General features: G+C 38.5%; 1 protein-coding gene across 9 annotated transcripts in view; it reads left to right on the plus strand.

The window, feature by feature from the left end:
• The window catches only part of LOC111071441 (guanine nucleotide exchange factor DBS), a 37,951-nt gene extending 27,975 nt beyond the window's left edge, over nt 1-9,976 (plus strand). For 5 of the 9 annotated variants that reach the window (XM_022362776.2, XM_022362777.2, XM_041594393.1 and 2 more), the window contains exons 11-18: nt 1,870-1,983; nt 2,105-2,200; nt 3,849-4,034; nt 4,101-4,418; nt 4,479-4,676; nt 4,758-5,210; nt 9,208-9,334; nt 9,446-9,974. In XM_022362776.2, coding sequence (XP_022218468.2) covers nt 1,870-1,983; nt 2,105-2,200; nt 3,849-4,034; nt 4,101-4,418; nt 4,479-4,676; nt 4,758-5,210; nt 9,208-9,334; nt 9,446-9,549 — 1,596 coding nt within the window. In that variant the 3' untranslated portion in view covers nt 9,550-9,974. Of the gene's footprint in view, nt 1-1,869; nt 1,984-2,104; nt 2,201-3,848; nt 4,035-4,100; nt 4,419-4,478; nt 4,677-4,757; nt 5,211-6,831; nt 7,407-9,207; nt 9,335-9,445 lie in introns of those variants that run through there. The other 4 variants (XM_022362784.2, XM_041594394.1, XM_022362779.2 and 1 more) reach the window with 4 other exon arrangements.
• Nucleotides 9,977-15,535: the final 5,559 nt, after the last annotated feature.

Below are 15,535 nucleotides of genomic sequence, written 5' to 3' on the forward strand. Positions count from 1 at the left end.
TTACTCGCAGAATAAAGAAAGCATATTCCTATGTACTAAATTCTGTTGAATTGAAAACGATTGAAAATTCGCTTTTGCATCACTACCATTTGCATCTCTTTTTCACTAGTGGACAGCAAATAGCTGGGATCATAGTTTCTTAATGCTTACTTTGATCGTTACGTCCATGCGACTCTCTATATTTGCTAGTAACCACATGCCTAAGGTTACGTTATGTGTGTGGCTCCATGAAATCGTCTTCGCATCATCACCAACACGTAAAATTCCGCTTGGCCTTTCACTTTCTCTATTTTTTGTGCATTTCCAATACTTGAACGCGAAACAGCGTGCGTTCAGATCAGATCAGAGCTGCTTTTGTGTTAGTTTACAATCCCACAGGTAGAACTGAGCTAACGGTACAAGAACCCACAAAGAAATGTTGTTGATATTCAGTGACCCTATTTTATGCAAAAAAAACTGGAAATCTGTTTTGGAAGCTAAAACTCTTGTGTAGCTGTACTCGCCCTGAAAGCTGCTTACAAATATAACTTCCCATGCTCAAAAGGCATAGGCAGCACAGATTAGAAAATCAGGTTCCAATTCCATTCTTTGGTTTGAATTTAAACAGTTATAAAAACATAGTTACAGAAATCTTCGAACTGCTTCGGCTACCATTCACTCAGTGGTCTACTCAATATTAAAAACATTTTACCGGCTCAGACTGAGGTTCCCCCTCTCTTGTACAAAGTCATTAAACATTTAATACTACTTTCTAAGCGATTTCAGTCTATCGTGGCCACGAATAACGATATCGTTGCTCAAACGAAGCACATATTCGGGTAGCCATGAAGCGCCGTACTCTAGTTTTCATGCCCCTAATTCCACACTTCTTTTAAATGTGAGCAAGTTCGCGCTATGCTCACAAAGCACAATGAAAGCGTCATATTTTAAAATTCATCGAACCTTGCATACCCTTAAAAACCAATTTCGATATGAAAACATAGACATATTTTGTTTATTTGTACAACTTTCGTATATACGTATACATACGAGTATGTATAACATATTTTGGCCTATATTGCCGATCAATTGTAGTCGTTTTAATTGCGAGCGTAGAAGTCAATAATGCATTGAATCGTGGTAGACTCGTTTCTACAACAAATCATATTTCCCTAAAGACGACCAGACATTGGTTAGCTTCATAACCTAGCACTGCCAATAACTATTACAGTTATATTCGAAATGTAGCCCTTTGACGTTGTTGGCATGACTATGCTATGCCACGAAAGTCCAACGAAAGTTGCTTCGGACATGCTAAGGTGGTTAAACACAAAGAACCGTTTTCCCAGATAAATTAGCGATTGTAGTTTGAGAAGTTTGGAAGTCTGCTTTCTGTTGAAATGGCAAAGCTAGACAGCTCTTGTATGAAGCATACAATAGCCTCCGGTCCTCCTATTATCTATATGTTGGTCTGAAAATCGAGCAGACGATTGCGACTTATGTCCACCGGTGACTCGTGTTAAGATTTAAATTTTTGTAGCGCTGAAACGTTGATTACCATCAACATCCGAGCCGATAGAAACATGTCGCCCTCCGTCTTTCAGGAACTTAGCTCTCAAAATTCCAGGGAAAGCGCTGGTAATTGAGATTATGCGACAAGTGCAAGGCATCGGGTTAAGATCATAATTCCCAATAGAAGCGTTCAAGAATGATGGATAATTTGAAAATAGTTTTTGGATCCTTTAAAATGTGGTAGGAGTTGGGAATGTAGGCTTAGTTGAAATTCGATGGTATGGTAGTTTAGCGTTCTTTATATATTCCTTTACCTTGGATTTCAAGTAATCTTCAATTTACTAACCAATTGGAGTGAAATTTTTTGTTGATTTACAGACTGATGGTATCCATGAGTTAAGGCCTACATCTATTGATGTTGTAACGGATTCGGGGATATCGTTAACCAGCAACTCGAACCCAGACAGCGTCGAGCACCTACAAAATCAACAGGTTAGTAATTCAAAATAGACAAATGCAAAGTGCACCTTATATTGAGCCGCAAGACAGACCAAAGGAAAAGTATTGTTTGGTGCTCACATTCGTAAAAATTTAATTTAATTTTGTATTGTAGGACTTGGATGCCCGACGCCTTAAACGTGGTCATGTGCTAACGGAGCTTTTAGAGACGGAACGCATCTACGTAAACGAAATGAGTTCAATTCTAAAGGTAGGAAAACATCAATAGTATCGTTTTTTTATATTATTTTTGTAGGTATTCTAGGTAGGTGCCTACAAAAAGTCGTTTGATTAAAACAAATTTTAGACACTCGAGGCGGGTTTCCGCGGGCAGAACGCGCAACCAACCGTGTTGCACCAAGACTTAATTCCAGATGTTTATATCTCAAAAGTGGTCAGCGAACTGGAGCCGAAGCAGAATTTTTTAAAGCCCCATTATCTTAAGGCACGAGCCATGCATGAATGCTTGTGGTTGTAATTAGTGCATTAAGTTCATTACGTTAATAATCCTCAAGAACATCTAATGCATATGTACAAGAGCGGTACTGCAGTTCAGTCATTCTGTGTTTAGCTCTTGTACGCGACGGTTGATCTCATCTCAAATTTTAAATACCAATATGCGATATGGCGGATACGATCTTAATAAAGCTTCAAAGCCAAAGTCTTCGGGTGGGCAATACTCCCTTCAATTGCGACGGGTACAAAATGCAGCAAACAATATTGTCAGTCGCTTCAATTTTAAATTGGGGAACTCCATGAGCAGGCAACTTAACTTTTCGATGGGAGACCCGAAAATCTCTCGTGCCTCTCCCCTCTCTTTTCAAGGCTCCCTTTTTGATTCTCAGCCGTCGAATGGGTCCGTCTGCTATCGTCCTAGCGATTTTCGGCCCCACCTTGCTCCTACCATTGTTGGGCATGACGGGAGCTACGTTTTCGGCATGAATTTCTGCAACTTCGCCACGCGTAACGTACTAAATGGAAAATCTACTATTAGTATCTTCAACAAACTAAAGAAGTGCGATGACATGGCATTTTCCGACAGAGATACGGAAGTGGAGCCTGATCCTGGTGGTCTAACACCAAGCAATAGCCTTCAACGTTTAAAGGACGAACGCCGCACCGTTTTCAAAGAGCTGATTGAGTTGTCCAGTTGTGACGAATCGCTGGAATACCTACTAGTTAAGGACTATTTAGAGTCAAACACATATTCTGAAATTGAAAACGATACTGAGTTCAGGGAGTATCTTCAACGTAAGAACTACTCTGACATATTGGCCTATCTCGAAGATAGTGAACAAAAAAGTTTTTTGTCCGTATCCTCGTCGGTGGCACGTGCACAGAGCTCGCTCAGCTTGTTGAACACAGAAAAAGTGTTGTCAACTCCCAAGGCCCTGCTGGCACCCAACCACATGGACAGTCACATGTGCCACAAATGTCGACTTAACCTGGAAACAAACCATTTAACTCCCCTGGAAAGTAGCCCAAATTCACAGGATAAGAAAAGCAACGACGAACAATCCAACGTACGCAGAGACTACGACGAGATACTTAAATTTTGTCATGACTTTTTTCAAGAAAGCTTCATGAAAAACGATGCTTGCTTACTTTCCAAGATACACCATTCTCACTATAAGCCATCCAAGTATGAGCGGGTTCTCAAGGAATTTGTCACAGCACAAGGCTATGGCAATGTTGCACAGTATGTGGAGCAAAAATTTGGACAGTTCATCAAGGGCAGCAAGGAGTATTCCGTTTTCAGTAATATTGACTATGTGGATGTAATGCATTTCATTATTTTTATGTGAATTGCCGCGATGTTGTTTGAAAATTGCCCTTTTCTTTTTTGTGCTTTTATTTAGGGCTATTATGATCGAATTAAATCGGAAGATCTTTTGCATCTTGCCCCCCCGAGCCTGAATGGGAAAGAGGATATCTTGTTTGGCAACCTACACGAACTCTATACCTTCCACAACGATATTTTTCTTAAAGATCTGGAAAACTGTATTTCAACCACTGAACTTGTGGCGCTTTGCTTCGTTCAGCGGGTAAGTGATGCTAATCAGAGTGTTTATAGATCTTCCTAAAACTTAAATTCTTTTAAATTTCTCTAGCGAGATACTTTTTATCGGCTGTATTCATTTTATTGTCAAAACATCCCACGATCGGAGCGGCTGCGCGAAACCCTTGTGGACACGCACCTATTTCTACAAGAGTGCCAAATGCGACTGGGTCATAAGCTCCCGCTAGCTGCGTATTTGCTAAAGCCAGTACAAAGGATCACCAAGTACCAACTTCTTTTGAAAGACTTGCTTCGCTTCAGCGACAGTGGCAGCTGCACCAAGGAGCTTCAGAAGGCGCTAGATTGCATGTTGATCGTACTCAAGTGCGTCAACGATTCCATGCATCAAGTGGCTATAACGGGCTTCCCGGTAATGAACTTCTTTCATTTTATTTTCTTTCCCTAATGATCTCTTTTGTAATTTTCACAGACCGATCTATCGCAACAGGGCGAACTACTTCTTCAGGATTCATTCCAAGTTTGGACAGAGTCAAAAAAGGACATTCGTCTTCGCATCAAGCCACAGCAGCGACACATATTTCTTTACCAGAAATCCATGTTGTTCTGTAAGCAAACCTCAAAGCCGGGTCATAACAAAAGTACCTACCAGTTCAAGCACCACGTAAAGGTGAGTCTCATTGAAACTGGCCAATTCATCGAGACAAATCATATCTTATTTAATACATACCAACTTACTTACCATTGTCAGATGTCTCTAATCGGGTTGACCGAATCTGTGCGAGGCGATACAAAACGTTTTGAAGTTTGGCTTCAGGGTCGACAGGAGGTACATACTCTGCAAGCAGCGACGGTCGATTTAAAGAACAAGTGGGTGGCAGAGATCAAGCGTGTTTTACTCAATCAGCTAGAAGAATTAAAAGGCGAAAAAATTAAGCAGTACAGCCTTAACCACCGTGGCCTCAGGCAAACGACTTCATGGGACACCCCTAACATTATTCTAGCGAACACGATAAGCTTTGATGCCGGTTCAGAGTCTTCCAACCGAAACTCGAACTGCAGCAGCGATGATAATGCTGGAGCTGCGTCTATCAACTCTCATAGTGGCGCTGCGGACAAGGAGCAACATGAAGTTTGTGGATGGAGCTCAGACTGCTCCAACAGCGAGGACGAATTATCTCTGGTCGAAGATAATAGCACGCCGGTGAGTGGACCTAGATATTAATAATAATTTTCGTTTTTCAATCTACAAAATACCAGAATACACATGCTTACAAATCTAGGATACAACTATTTTTCGCTAGATGGGCAATTAACTTATTTTTATTGGACCAATCTTTTTCAAATCCGAAAAAATTGTCCTCTTTTAGGAGTGATGACAATTTTTCATTAAGAGAGCGTTAATTCTATTAAGTTTGATTCGATCAACTCGGCTTGTCATCTTCATCAAGAATATACATACATATTTGCATATTAGAAGCGTGTATAATTTGCACTGTACAGAAAAACACTGACGTCGCACGTCGCAGTCAAAAAACCAAGTATGAGTCTTATTAGCAAATGATTTACATGCCTAATAGGTTAAATGAATTGTAAAGTAATCTTAGATACTTTATATGAAATAAAAAACGAGAAGGAACGTGTGAGTTGCTTCTGGGGACGCGACTTTACTTATACCCGTACTCAGTCAGTATATACATTTTTGGGCTTATGATTTTTTAGAATTTTAGAATTAAAACAAAAAAAAGTTTACATTTTACATTTTTTTGCTACATCTGTTATCTACATCTGCAATGTATCTTCTACTCTAACATGTAGATTGTACATGTACCATTTAGATTATACATCTCCTCCGCTAGGGGTTGCTCGCGCACTGAACGCGGCAGAGTGTGCGAGCGAGAAAGAGAATGAGTAGCGTGGTCGCTGGGAGGCGGGGCGGGCGAAGCAACTGAAAATTAATTTCTTCATTCTGGCTATAATTATGATCCGATCTGATTCAGATTCGGCAATCTGGTAGATATGCGCATTCTCTACGATACTGCGCTTTCAGTTTTATCGTATCTTTAAAAATGTGCCTGCCACAGATTTTCGTCCTTTATGGAGGCGGAAGGGGGCGGGGCGAAATTTTGAAATACACTTGAACCAGTGTGATATCACATGAGTCTGGAAACAAAATTTGGTTGCTCCAGCTTTTATAGTCTCTGAGATCCAGGCGCTCATCAAGACGGACGGACGGACATCCACTTTTACCACAAATCTAATATACCCCTTAACTCTTTTTTGAGTACGGGTATAAAAAAACAACAAAATTCAAAGAATTCTGGCAATGCTGGTGTTGCAACTTTACACTTTTTATACTGTATATACTGACTGAGTACGGGTATAAGTAGAGTCGCGTCACTAGAAGCGACTCGAACGTTCCCTCTCGTTCAATATGTGAAACCAACAAACACCAGCATTGCCACCGGACTCTAGAACATATTTATAATATTTATAGGATTTAATTTGATTATGTGGTAGGTTACAATAGTCTACAAATGTTGTAAATCTTAGCGATCTATGAAACAACTCCTTCTATTCTTCTAAAATAACATATCAGGAGAACATGTGTGATAAGTTCGACTGCTTGGCTTTAAAATTTCATCGGGATTACTAACAAATTAAAATATTTTAATAAAATTCAATTATATTTACAAAAATATCGTTCACTCAATGAGATATGTTTGGGTTTTTTCTTTATTTTCATGAACAAAACATATAATAAAAACCAAAAATGTGCTCGTAAACTGCGCAAAATCTGAAATATATCATTAAGTGGTACACAGTGGGTGACAAAACATACAGATGATCCATCCAGTCGGGCCTCAGTTACAGGATACAGCAAATCAAATTCAATTTTCTATGTTTCATTTGACCAATAAACTGTAATATAAAAAGCAATTATAATCGAAATTTGACATCAAATATGCGTAGCGCATAAGTACAAGATGCTAGAAATTGTATGGATTGACCGCTAGAACTTACATCGCAGCCATAAGTATTAAATTGCTCAAATATAGTATTACCGAAACCTATGTAAGCTCATCGTGAATATGCCTGTCTTTAAAATCAATAACCAAATTAAAGAATAACCGAAAAATCAACAATATTTTATAAATTATTTTTATTGGCTTTAACCGCTCTTAAACTGTTTTTGAAATATATAGGAAGATTAATTCCTGTCTTGATAATGATATGCACGTGGACTTTTGTGAAATGTTGTAAACTAAAATGATTATACATCCATAGATAAATAGTTGGTTTGAGTATTTAGTTTTTGCGGTAGTATATTCTGTGAGAAATATTACTACCATGCACGACAGCTACATATGTACATACAGTTGTGTTCAATGAAATAGTAGTGCCGCACCTCACTGCTTTCAAAACTCTTTTTGAGATATTTCTAGTCGTTCAAATGGAACAAGTGATACCTTTATGGAAAGCCTGGAATGTAAGCATTAGAAGCTTGAAGAAACCCCGTTTCATTTGCATTCCATCTTCTTGTTTTTCATGACTTTAGACAACTACCCATGATATCTGCTGTTTAATGAAATAGTAGTGCTGGGTAAATATTATTGTAAAAAATGAAAAAACAAACAAATTAATTTAAATAAGTCACCACCCTTAAGCTCAATTTGGTTATCAAATAATTTGATGAAAGAAAGTTTTGTACATAGCGGTACTTTTGATTTTGAAGCGTTGAAGAAATCATTGCTCGGTCCTGAAGAGGAGACCTCAGATTTAGACTAAAAACTTAAGGCAGGAGGTATAATGGGATTGAAAACTAAGTTGTATGCACTCTCACTATTGTGTTTAATTAATTAACTATAAGAAGTAGACTGAAAATCGATTTTGTATTCGAAAAACATATTTTTTAGAGGATGGTCGGCGATGGTCGAAGGCAAGACCAGGCCATCAATATCCTCAAAAATTATGAAAAAAAATTTTAATTGCTCTGTCAGTTATGTGACAGTTTGTAGACGGTTTATTTCACATTATTTGAATGCAAGAAGTCCCAGAAAACTCTGCGTTTGGGTCTGAGAGTACATGGGTGCACGACTTCAGTTTGGAAAAACTGATGTGAATTGGCCTGTGTCACAGTGACAAAAATATTTTTTACTGATGATAGTAAAGTTGTTTTATTTGGTAAGATAGATTCGAAAGAATATGTTTGGCATTCACAAAAATCCGATTACCACCTAAAATCATGAAAAATATAGCATTGGGCATGCTAGGCTGAGCCTTATGGGGCCCAGCTCATATAAGCTAGTACTTTCTGGCGGGGGAATACCAAATACATTATTGCAACTGCAAATCCGTGAACCAGAGCCAAGTTTTAGCAAGTGGTTCATGGATTATTGGCTCAAATCCTATTGAAGCGTTGGCAAGAGATTAATGACCCATGTTCGGCCGGTGCAAGTTCGAAATGAAAACCAAATTGATTAAAAACTAAATATTAAAGCTCAGGAAACATGAAAAACATGAAATATATGTTTTTATTTGAGATTCGTTGTTTTTTTCAATGTTCTAAAAAAACACTACTATTTCATAGAACAGCAAATTTCATGGGTATTCGGCTTATATCATGTAAAACAAGAAAATGGAATTCAAATGTATTGATATTTCTTCGGTTTTCTAATGGTAACCGTCCAGTCTATTTAAAAAGGAATCATTTGTTCAATTTGGATAACTGGAAGTGTCTCAAAAAGAGTTTTGAAAGGGATGAGGTGCGGCACTACTATTTCATTGAACACAACTGTATGTATATCTAATACGGGTATTTTTTCAAATTTCGTCGAAGCTTTTAGGTCCATTACTAAAGTCACCACATAAAAAATGTTCCTGGCATTATACTTCTCTTTACAGTCTTAATACAGATCGCATCTGTATATACATACATATTTATAGGATTATATCGTCTGTGTCCACATGCTAGTGAAGAACCCCCGGGAAGAAATTCATATCTTATTAAAGGATTGTTTAATTTATTAGCATTATTTGTAGCGCCTTGCCATGTACATAAATTTACAAACGTACAGTTATATGTATAGCGCACTAAAAATTATGAAAGCTTTAATACTTACCTCATTCCATTTGGAATGAATAACGATTTAAAAATATTGATTCTTTCATACTAACACTTCGCGTGCATTTTAATACAGGGCAGTAAATTCATTGCCCTGGCTGACTATACTGCTATGGGACACTCGGAAGTTTCGATGCGTGAAGGTGAAACTGTCGAGCTGCTTAAAGTGGGCTGTGCCGGCTGGTGGTATGTGCGAATCTTAGGTAAATGTTCAAATTTAACGCATGTACCAACCAACTAATTTATTACTTATTTTAAAAAATTGTATTGCAACTTTAGTCATATTTTTAATATTCATGTTTGCTCATTCACAGATGCCACTTCAGAAGGCTGGACCCCAGCCGCGTATCTGGAATCAATCAATCGAAAATCTTCACGATCATCGAGTCGCAATCAGGAACGAATAAATTTTAGATAATTTGTTATTTTTATCTACTAGCACAATGCCTATAAGTCATCTTGATTAGCCAAAATCAAATTCATCGTCTTCTATAGATGCAAAAATGGTTGCTTTTGCGGCACGCAACAATTTTTTGTAGTTGTACGAAAAACACACCTAATATCATTCCACCACTCTGACAGAACCTCCAAATATTTTGGTGCCGCCTATTTATAATTTTCGTAAAATGTAACGGAACTAGTATATATACATATAATAGATACAGATGTATTTATATCAGTTCAAAATGTCTATGTGCAAAAGGACAAGATTAAATTGATTTTGTTTGAGCCAATTCGAATAGTATAATTTTAAGCTCTATAGTCTTATTACTTAAGACCATTACAAACCAAAATAAAAAATTACTTAAGCAAATAAATATAAACTTTTCGGAATATTGAAATTTTGGTTGATATATGTAAAAAATAAATTTGTATTTTAATTAAAAAATTAGTATACCTGTCCGCGCCCCATAACTCAAAAAAGAGTTAAAAGGGGAATTAATCTTATTTGATACCCGTACTAAAAAAGTGGATGTGTGTAACGCAGAGAAGGAAACGTTTCCGACCCCATAAAGTATATATATTCTTGATCAGCATCAATAGCCGAGTCGCCTGCTGTGCGTCCGTCCTGTTGAGCGCCTGGATTTCAGAGACTATAAGAGCTAGGGCAACCAAATTTTGTTTCCAGACTCATGTGATATCACACTGCTACAAGTGTATTTCAAAATTTCGCCCCGCCACCTTCCGCCCCCACAAAGGACGAAAATCTCTGGCAGGCAAAATTTTAAAGATACGATAAAACTTAAAACGCAGTATCGTAGAGAATGACCATATCTACCAGACTGCCGAATCTGAATCAGATCGGATCATAATTATAGCGAGAATGAAGAAATTAATTTTCAGTTGCTTACCCTGCCCCCCTCCTGCAAACGACAACGCAACTCATTTTCCTTCTCGCTCGCACACTCTGCCGCGTTCAGTGCACGAGCAACCCCTAGCGGAGGAGATGTAGAATCTAATTGTACATGACAATCTACATGTTAGATGTATAATATACATTGTATATGTAGATGTAGATAACAGATGTAGCAAAAAAATGTAAAATTAAATTTTGTTTTTTAATTTTAAATTTTAAAAAATCATAAGCTTAAAATTGTATTTACTGACTGAGTACGGGTATAAGTAGAGTCGCGTCCCCAGAAGCGACTCACACGTTCCTTCTCGTTTTACTTTGTAATACATTCTATTTTTTTTTTTAGCAAAACAATAGCATACAATGTCGTTGTTAATGAATCAAAATCTGCAATCAATTAAAACTATATTTATTTACCTTTTGTTCTGACTGACAGCCATCTAAATATCCATTGAATTAATCTTATTTTTATACCCGTACTCAAAAAAGAGTTAAGGGGTATATTAGATTTGTGGTATAAGTGGATGTGTGTAACGCAGAGAAGGAAACGTTTCCGACCCCATAAAGTATATATATTCTTGATCAGCATCAATAGCCGAGTCGATATAGCCATGTCTGTCTGTCCGTCCGTCCGTCCGTCTTGTTGAGCGCCTGGATTTCAGAGACTTTAAGAGTTAGGATAACCAAATTTGGTTTCCAGACTCATGTGACATCACACTGCTACAAGTGTATTTCAAAATTTCGCCCCGCCCCCTTCCGCCCCCACAAAGGACGAAAATCTCTGGCAGGCAAAATTTTAAAGATACGATAAAACTTAAAACGCAGTGTCGTAGAGAATAACCATATCTACCAGACTGCTGAATCTGGATCAGATCGGATCATAATTATAGCCAAAATGAAGAAATTAATTTTCAGTTGCTTTTCAGTTGCCAGAGACTCATTCTCTTTCTCGCTCGCACACTCTGCCGCGTTCAGTGCGCGAGCAACCCCTAGCGGAGGAGATGTAGAATATGAATGGTACATCTATAATCTACATGTTAGATGTAAAATATACATTGCAGATGTATATGTAGATAACAGATGTAGCAAAAAATGTAAAATTCAAAATTTTTTTTGTTAATTTTAAAATTCTAAAAAATCATAAGCTTAAAAATGTATTTACTGACTGAGTACGGGTATAAGTAGAGTCACGTCCCCAGAAGCGACTCACACGTTCCTTCTCGTTTGTCATTGACTTTGTAAAGGTTTTTAAGCAATTTTAAGTAAATCAATTTTCTTTAACTATTATAAAAATTATATTTTGAGGCATAACTCGACACCATGACTTAATACTATATCAATAAGTTCTGTAAAATCATTTACTTTTAATAGCAGTTTTCATAGTATTAAGCTTTAAAGCGTGGTCATCAGATCGACAACATATTCTGCGAGCGCTAAATCTCTATACAAAGTGTAAATTGAAAGCCTCTTACAAATAATTGTATTACCCAGTGCTCATATACAAAAACAAAAAAACCAATACCGAAAACTACCAATAAAAACAGCAAACTCAGCATACTGAGGGCACCATACACGAAAGGTGCATTCTAAAAGTATATAACTGCGTACCGTTAGCACCGCTGCACACTGGTCGTAATTGTATGGATTCGAATCCCTTTTTTGACGTATTTAAAAAAGAGGGAACTTGTTAATGATCAAATAAGCGTAGTGCGACAACGTAACACACATCCCTACCTCTCATGTTTTACCTGTGGAAGAGGAACCTTTTTCTAAGATGTTTATCTAGTTTGAAACGCGTTTGCTGAAGTTTTGTAAATCCTTGTGTTTGTACTCCGCAGACTTCTCGTAGAATTGTTCAATCGACACCAGTGCAGATTTATAGCGTCTAGTAGGTGATATCTCACAGGGCACTGTCACCTTAGATATCACCTCAAGAAATTGAGAATGGTAGAAAAAGACTTCAGTAGTTTCCTTGAAACGGAGTAGGAAACATCGGAAGACATATGTAATATCTTGTGAAAACCATATACTCTATAGAAGATCTCAACATTTGGCTGCAGTGCCCCATCAAAGGATTTGGGAAATCAGACCCACCATCGTGCCTAGCATATACATTACTAATACATTACTGTAAATACTTTACTAATTTGTGTATGTGTTGCAGTGAAAAATGCCAGCAAGAAGCAAGGGGGTCCAGTTGCACCGACAAACAATTAATGCAACAAACATGCAAATTAATACAAAAGAAATAAAAGGGCGAATTCCAGAATATAACGACAATATGCGGTTGGGCATGTCGCAATTGCGCGAATCTCAACCATAAGATATACAAAATTTACGAAATCAACATAGACAATTGGAACGGAGACAAACGCGACGGCGAATAATTGTACTCTTAAAGAATATGACTGAAACGACAACAAGTACATCGAGCCCTTACATCCGTTTCGATTCTTCATTGCATTGGAGTAGAAGCCATCCGCTCATCCGAAAGTGCTGATAGTATTGTTGTATGAAGTAGGTCTTTCTAGGGCTGTCAAACGTATGCTAACTAAACAGATAATATAAATAAAAGAGTTGAATATTAGCTACGTTATCAACCAGGCGTGTATTTACTGCTTATCGGGTGCAAGTTTCATTTATTACAACAAAAAGAGCTTATGATTTATGTAGAATTGTTGGAGCAGTGCAAGGTGTGTGGATACCTGGGAGTCAGTCTAGAGTCTAGACACTCGCCTAACCATTGCCAGACATACATATTTTCTTATAGGTAAGATGAAGATAGAAATTTATCGCTGCATTTATATTATAGCCAGAAGGAACAAATTAATTTTTAGTTGTTACTAGCCATATGACATTAGACTTAGACAATTTTTCTGCGTAGAGAGGAGGGAGAGCACTAGAGACAAAATGAAACATTATTGTTCGTAAACTTCTCTAGACACGTCTAATGGCTTTTAGTAGAACAACTGAGGCACTACTTGACACACAATGATATTTTACAGCAGAACACAGACACCAAGCCATCAAATTGTATCCGCAAAGTAAAATTTTCGATAAATTCTGCCGCAGCGCTGCTCCCAGCTCAACTGGACAGCCAGCTTGACGCATATAGTTCTCTCGATCTGACTGCAGGCATTTCAAATAAGGCCATCTTTATTTTTCCAGCTAGTCAATTAGCAAAGTCCTATAACCTACCCCTGCCACAAGCTTACCCATCTAGTTTTAAATTAAATGTTAGACCTATTCGCTCGGGACACACATTTTTTGGGTTAATAAAAATTAAAAATAAACCCAGAACGATTAGTTTTCTAAGATTTTTTATACCCGTACTCAAAAAAGGATATAAAGTATAAAGCCATGTCTGTCTGTCCGTCTGTCTGTCTTGTTGAGCGCCTAGATCTCAGAGACTATAAGAGCTAGGGCAACCAAATTTGGTTTCCAGACTCATGTGATATCCCACTGCTACAAGTGTATTTCAAAATTTCGCCCCGCCCCCTTCCGCCCCCACAAAGAACGAAAATCTGTGGCAGGCACATTTTTAAAGATACGATAAAACTAAAAACGCAGTATCGTAGAGAATGCCCATATCTACCAGACAGCTGAATCTGAATCAGATCGGATCATAATTATAGCCAGAATGACGAAATTAATTTTCAGTTGCTTCTCCTGCCCCCTTCTGCCAACGACCAGCAACTCATTTTCCTTCTCGCTCGCACACTCTGCCGCGTTCAGTGCGCGAGCAACCCCTAGCGGAGCAGATGTAGAGTCTAAATGGAACATACACAAACTACATGTTAGATGTAGAATATACATAATATATGTAGATGTAGATAACAGATGTAGCAAAAAAATTTAAAATGTAAAATTTTTTTTTTTTAATGCTAAAATTCTAAAAAATCATATGTTCAAAAATGTATATACTGACTGAGTACGGGTATAAGTAGAGTCGCGTCTTTAGAAGCGACTCACACGTTCCTTCTCGTTCTAAATTAAATTCAACAAAAACCGAGTTTGGTGGCTGCAAATTTTTAATGTATATTTCGACGAAAAGAAGGGAGACTAAAAAAGGGACGTGCGCTCGAATTTAATGATATTTAACGGCTTCTTTTCTTCCATGTTATAACATCTTCTTAAGCCTAACTTATCTAGGGCGGCGAAGTGGGGCGAATTCGCCAAGAGCGAGAGAGAGCTTTCTTGCGCTCCCGCTTCGCCCTAATCTATCTTACACTAGACTTCAAAATTTATCCAAATATAAAACGTAGCGCCGTGACGCAACGCGACACCGGCCCCGTTGAAGGCTTGTGGGGCTTCAACCCATCGGCAGAAGCGCCAACTTATGGGTTGGCCTCCTCCACCCTGACCTTTCCGTCCTGTCCGGCGTTGGTTGCGACGACCCTTCCGAGGAGTCACTGTTGTTGCGGAAGGTTGTCCTCCGCGACGATGACGAGGTCGCCTTCCTCGACGTTGGGCTGCTCCTGGTGCCACTTGCATCGCTCATGTGCGGAGCCCGAGGTGGCAGGAAGGCGGGAGTCGAGGCTTGCATTCAAAGCAGCGAATGCACGACCTGACCATCGCCCTGCAGACCTCCTGAGCGTTTACTATCAAAACACGCTGGGTCAAGGAGGATGCCACAAGTGCTTGTGGGCCGACATGAAAATTCGTTTGATGCAGATAGCGAACATAGGTCTGCACAAACTGCGAGCGTTTTGTCAACAACAGCTAGCGGAAACTTGGCATTGTCTATGTGATATCAACGCTAACTGTATTCATTCCCGCCCCCCCACTCGCAAAAGACCAAAAAATGAGCACCAAGCCCACTTTTCTTCATTGATAAAAGGGATCGCTAAAGACTGGGGCCTAACCTGTTGCCTCTAGAACCCTTTCGATATCTATCCAAATGATACTCGTTTTCCCTCCGGACGCCCTAGCTCGACAATTTTGTGAAAAGCCTCATCGTATTACTACGTTAGAGTAGACGGAGTGACTTCAAATTTAAGATTTTTTTCTTTGCATTTTCGGATGAAGCGGAACACGTAAACGAACATAC

Source organism: Drosophila obscura, unplaced genomic scaffold (assembly GCF_018151105.1).
Source record: "Drosophila obscura isolate BZ-5 IFL unplaced genomic scaffold, ASM1815110v1 contig_25, whole genome shotgun sequence".
Lineage (NCBI taxonomy): Eukaryota > Metazoa > Arthropoda > Insecta > Diptera > Drosophilidae > Drosophila > Drosophila obscura.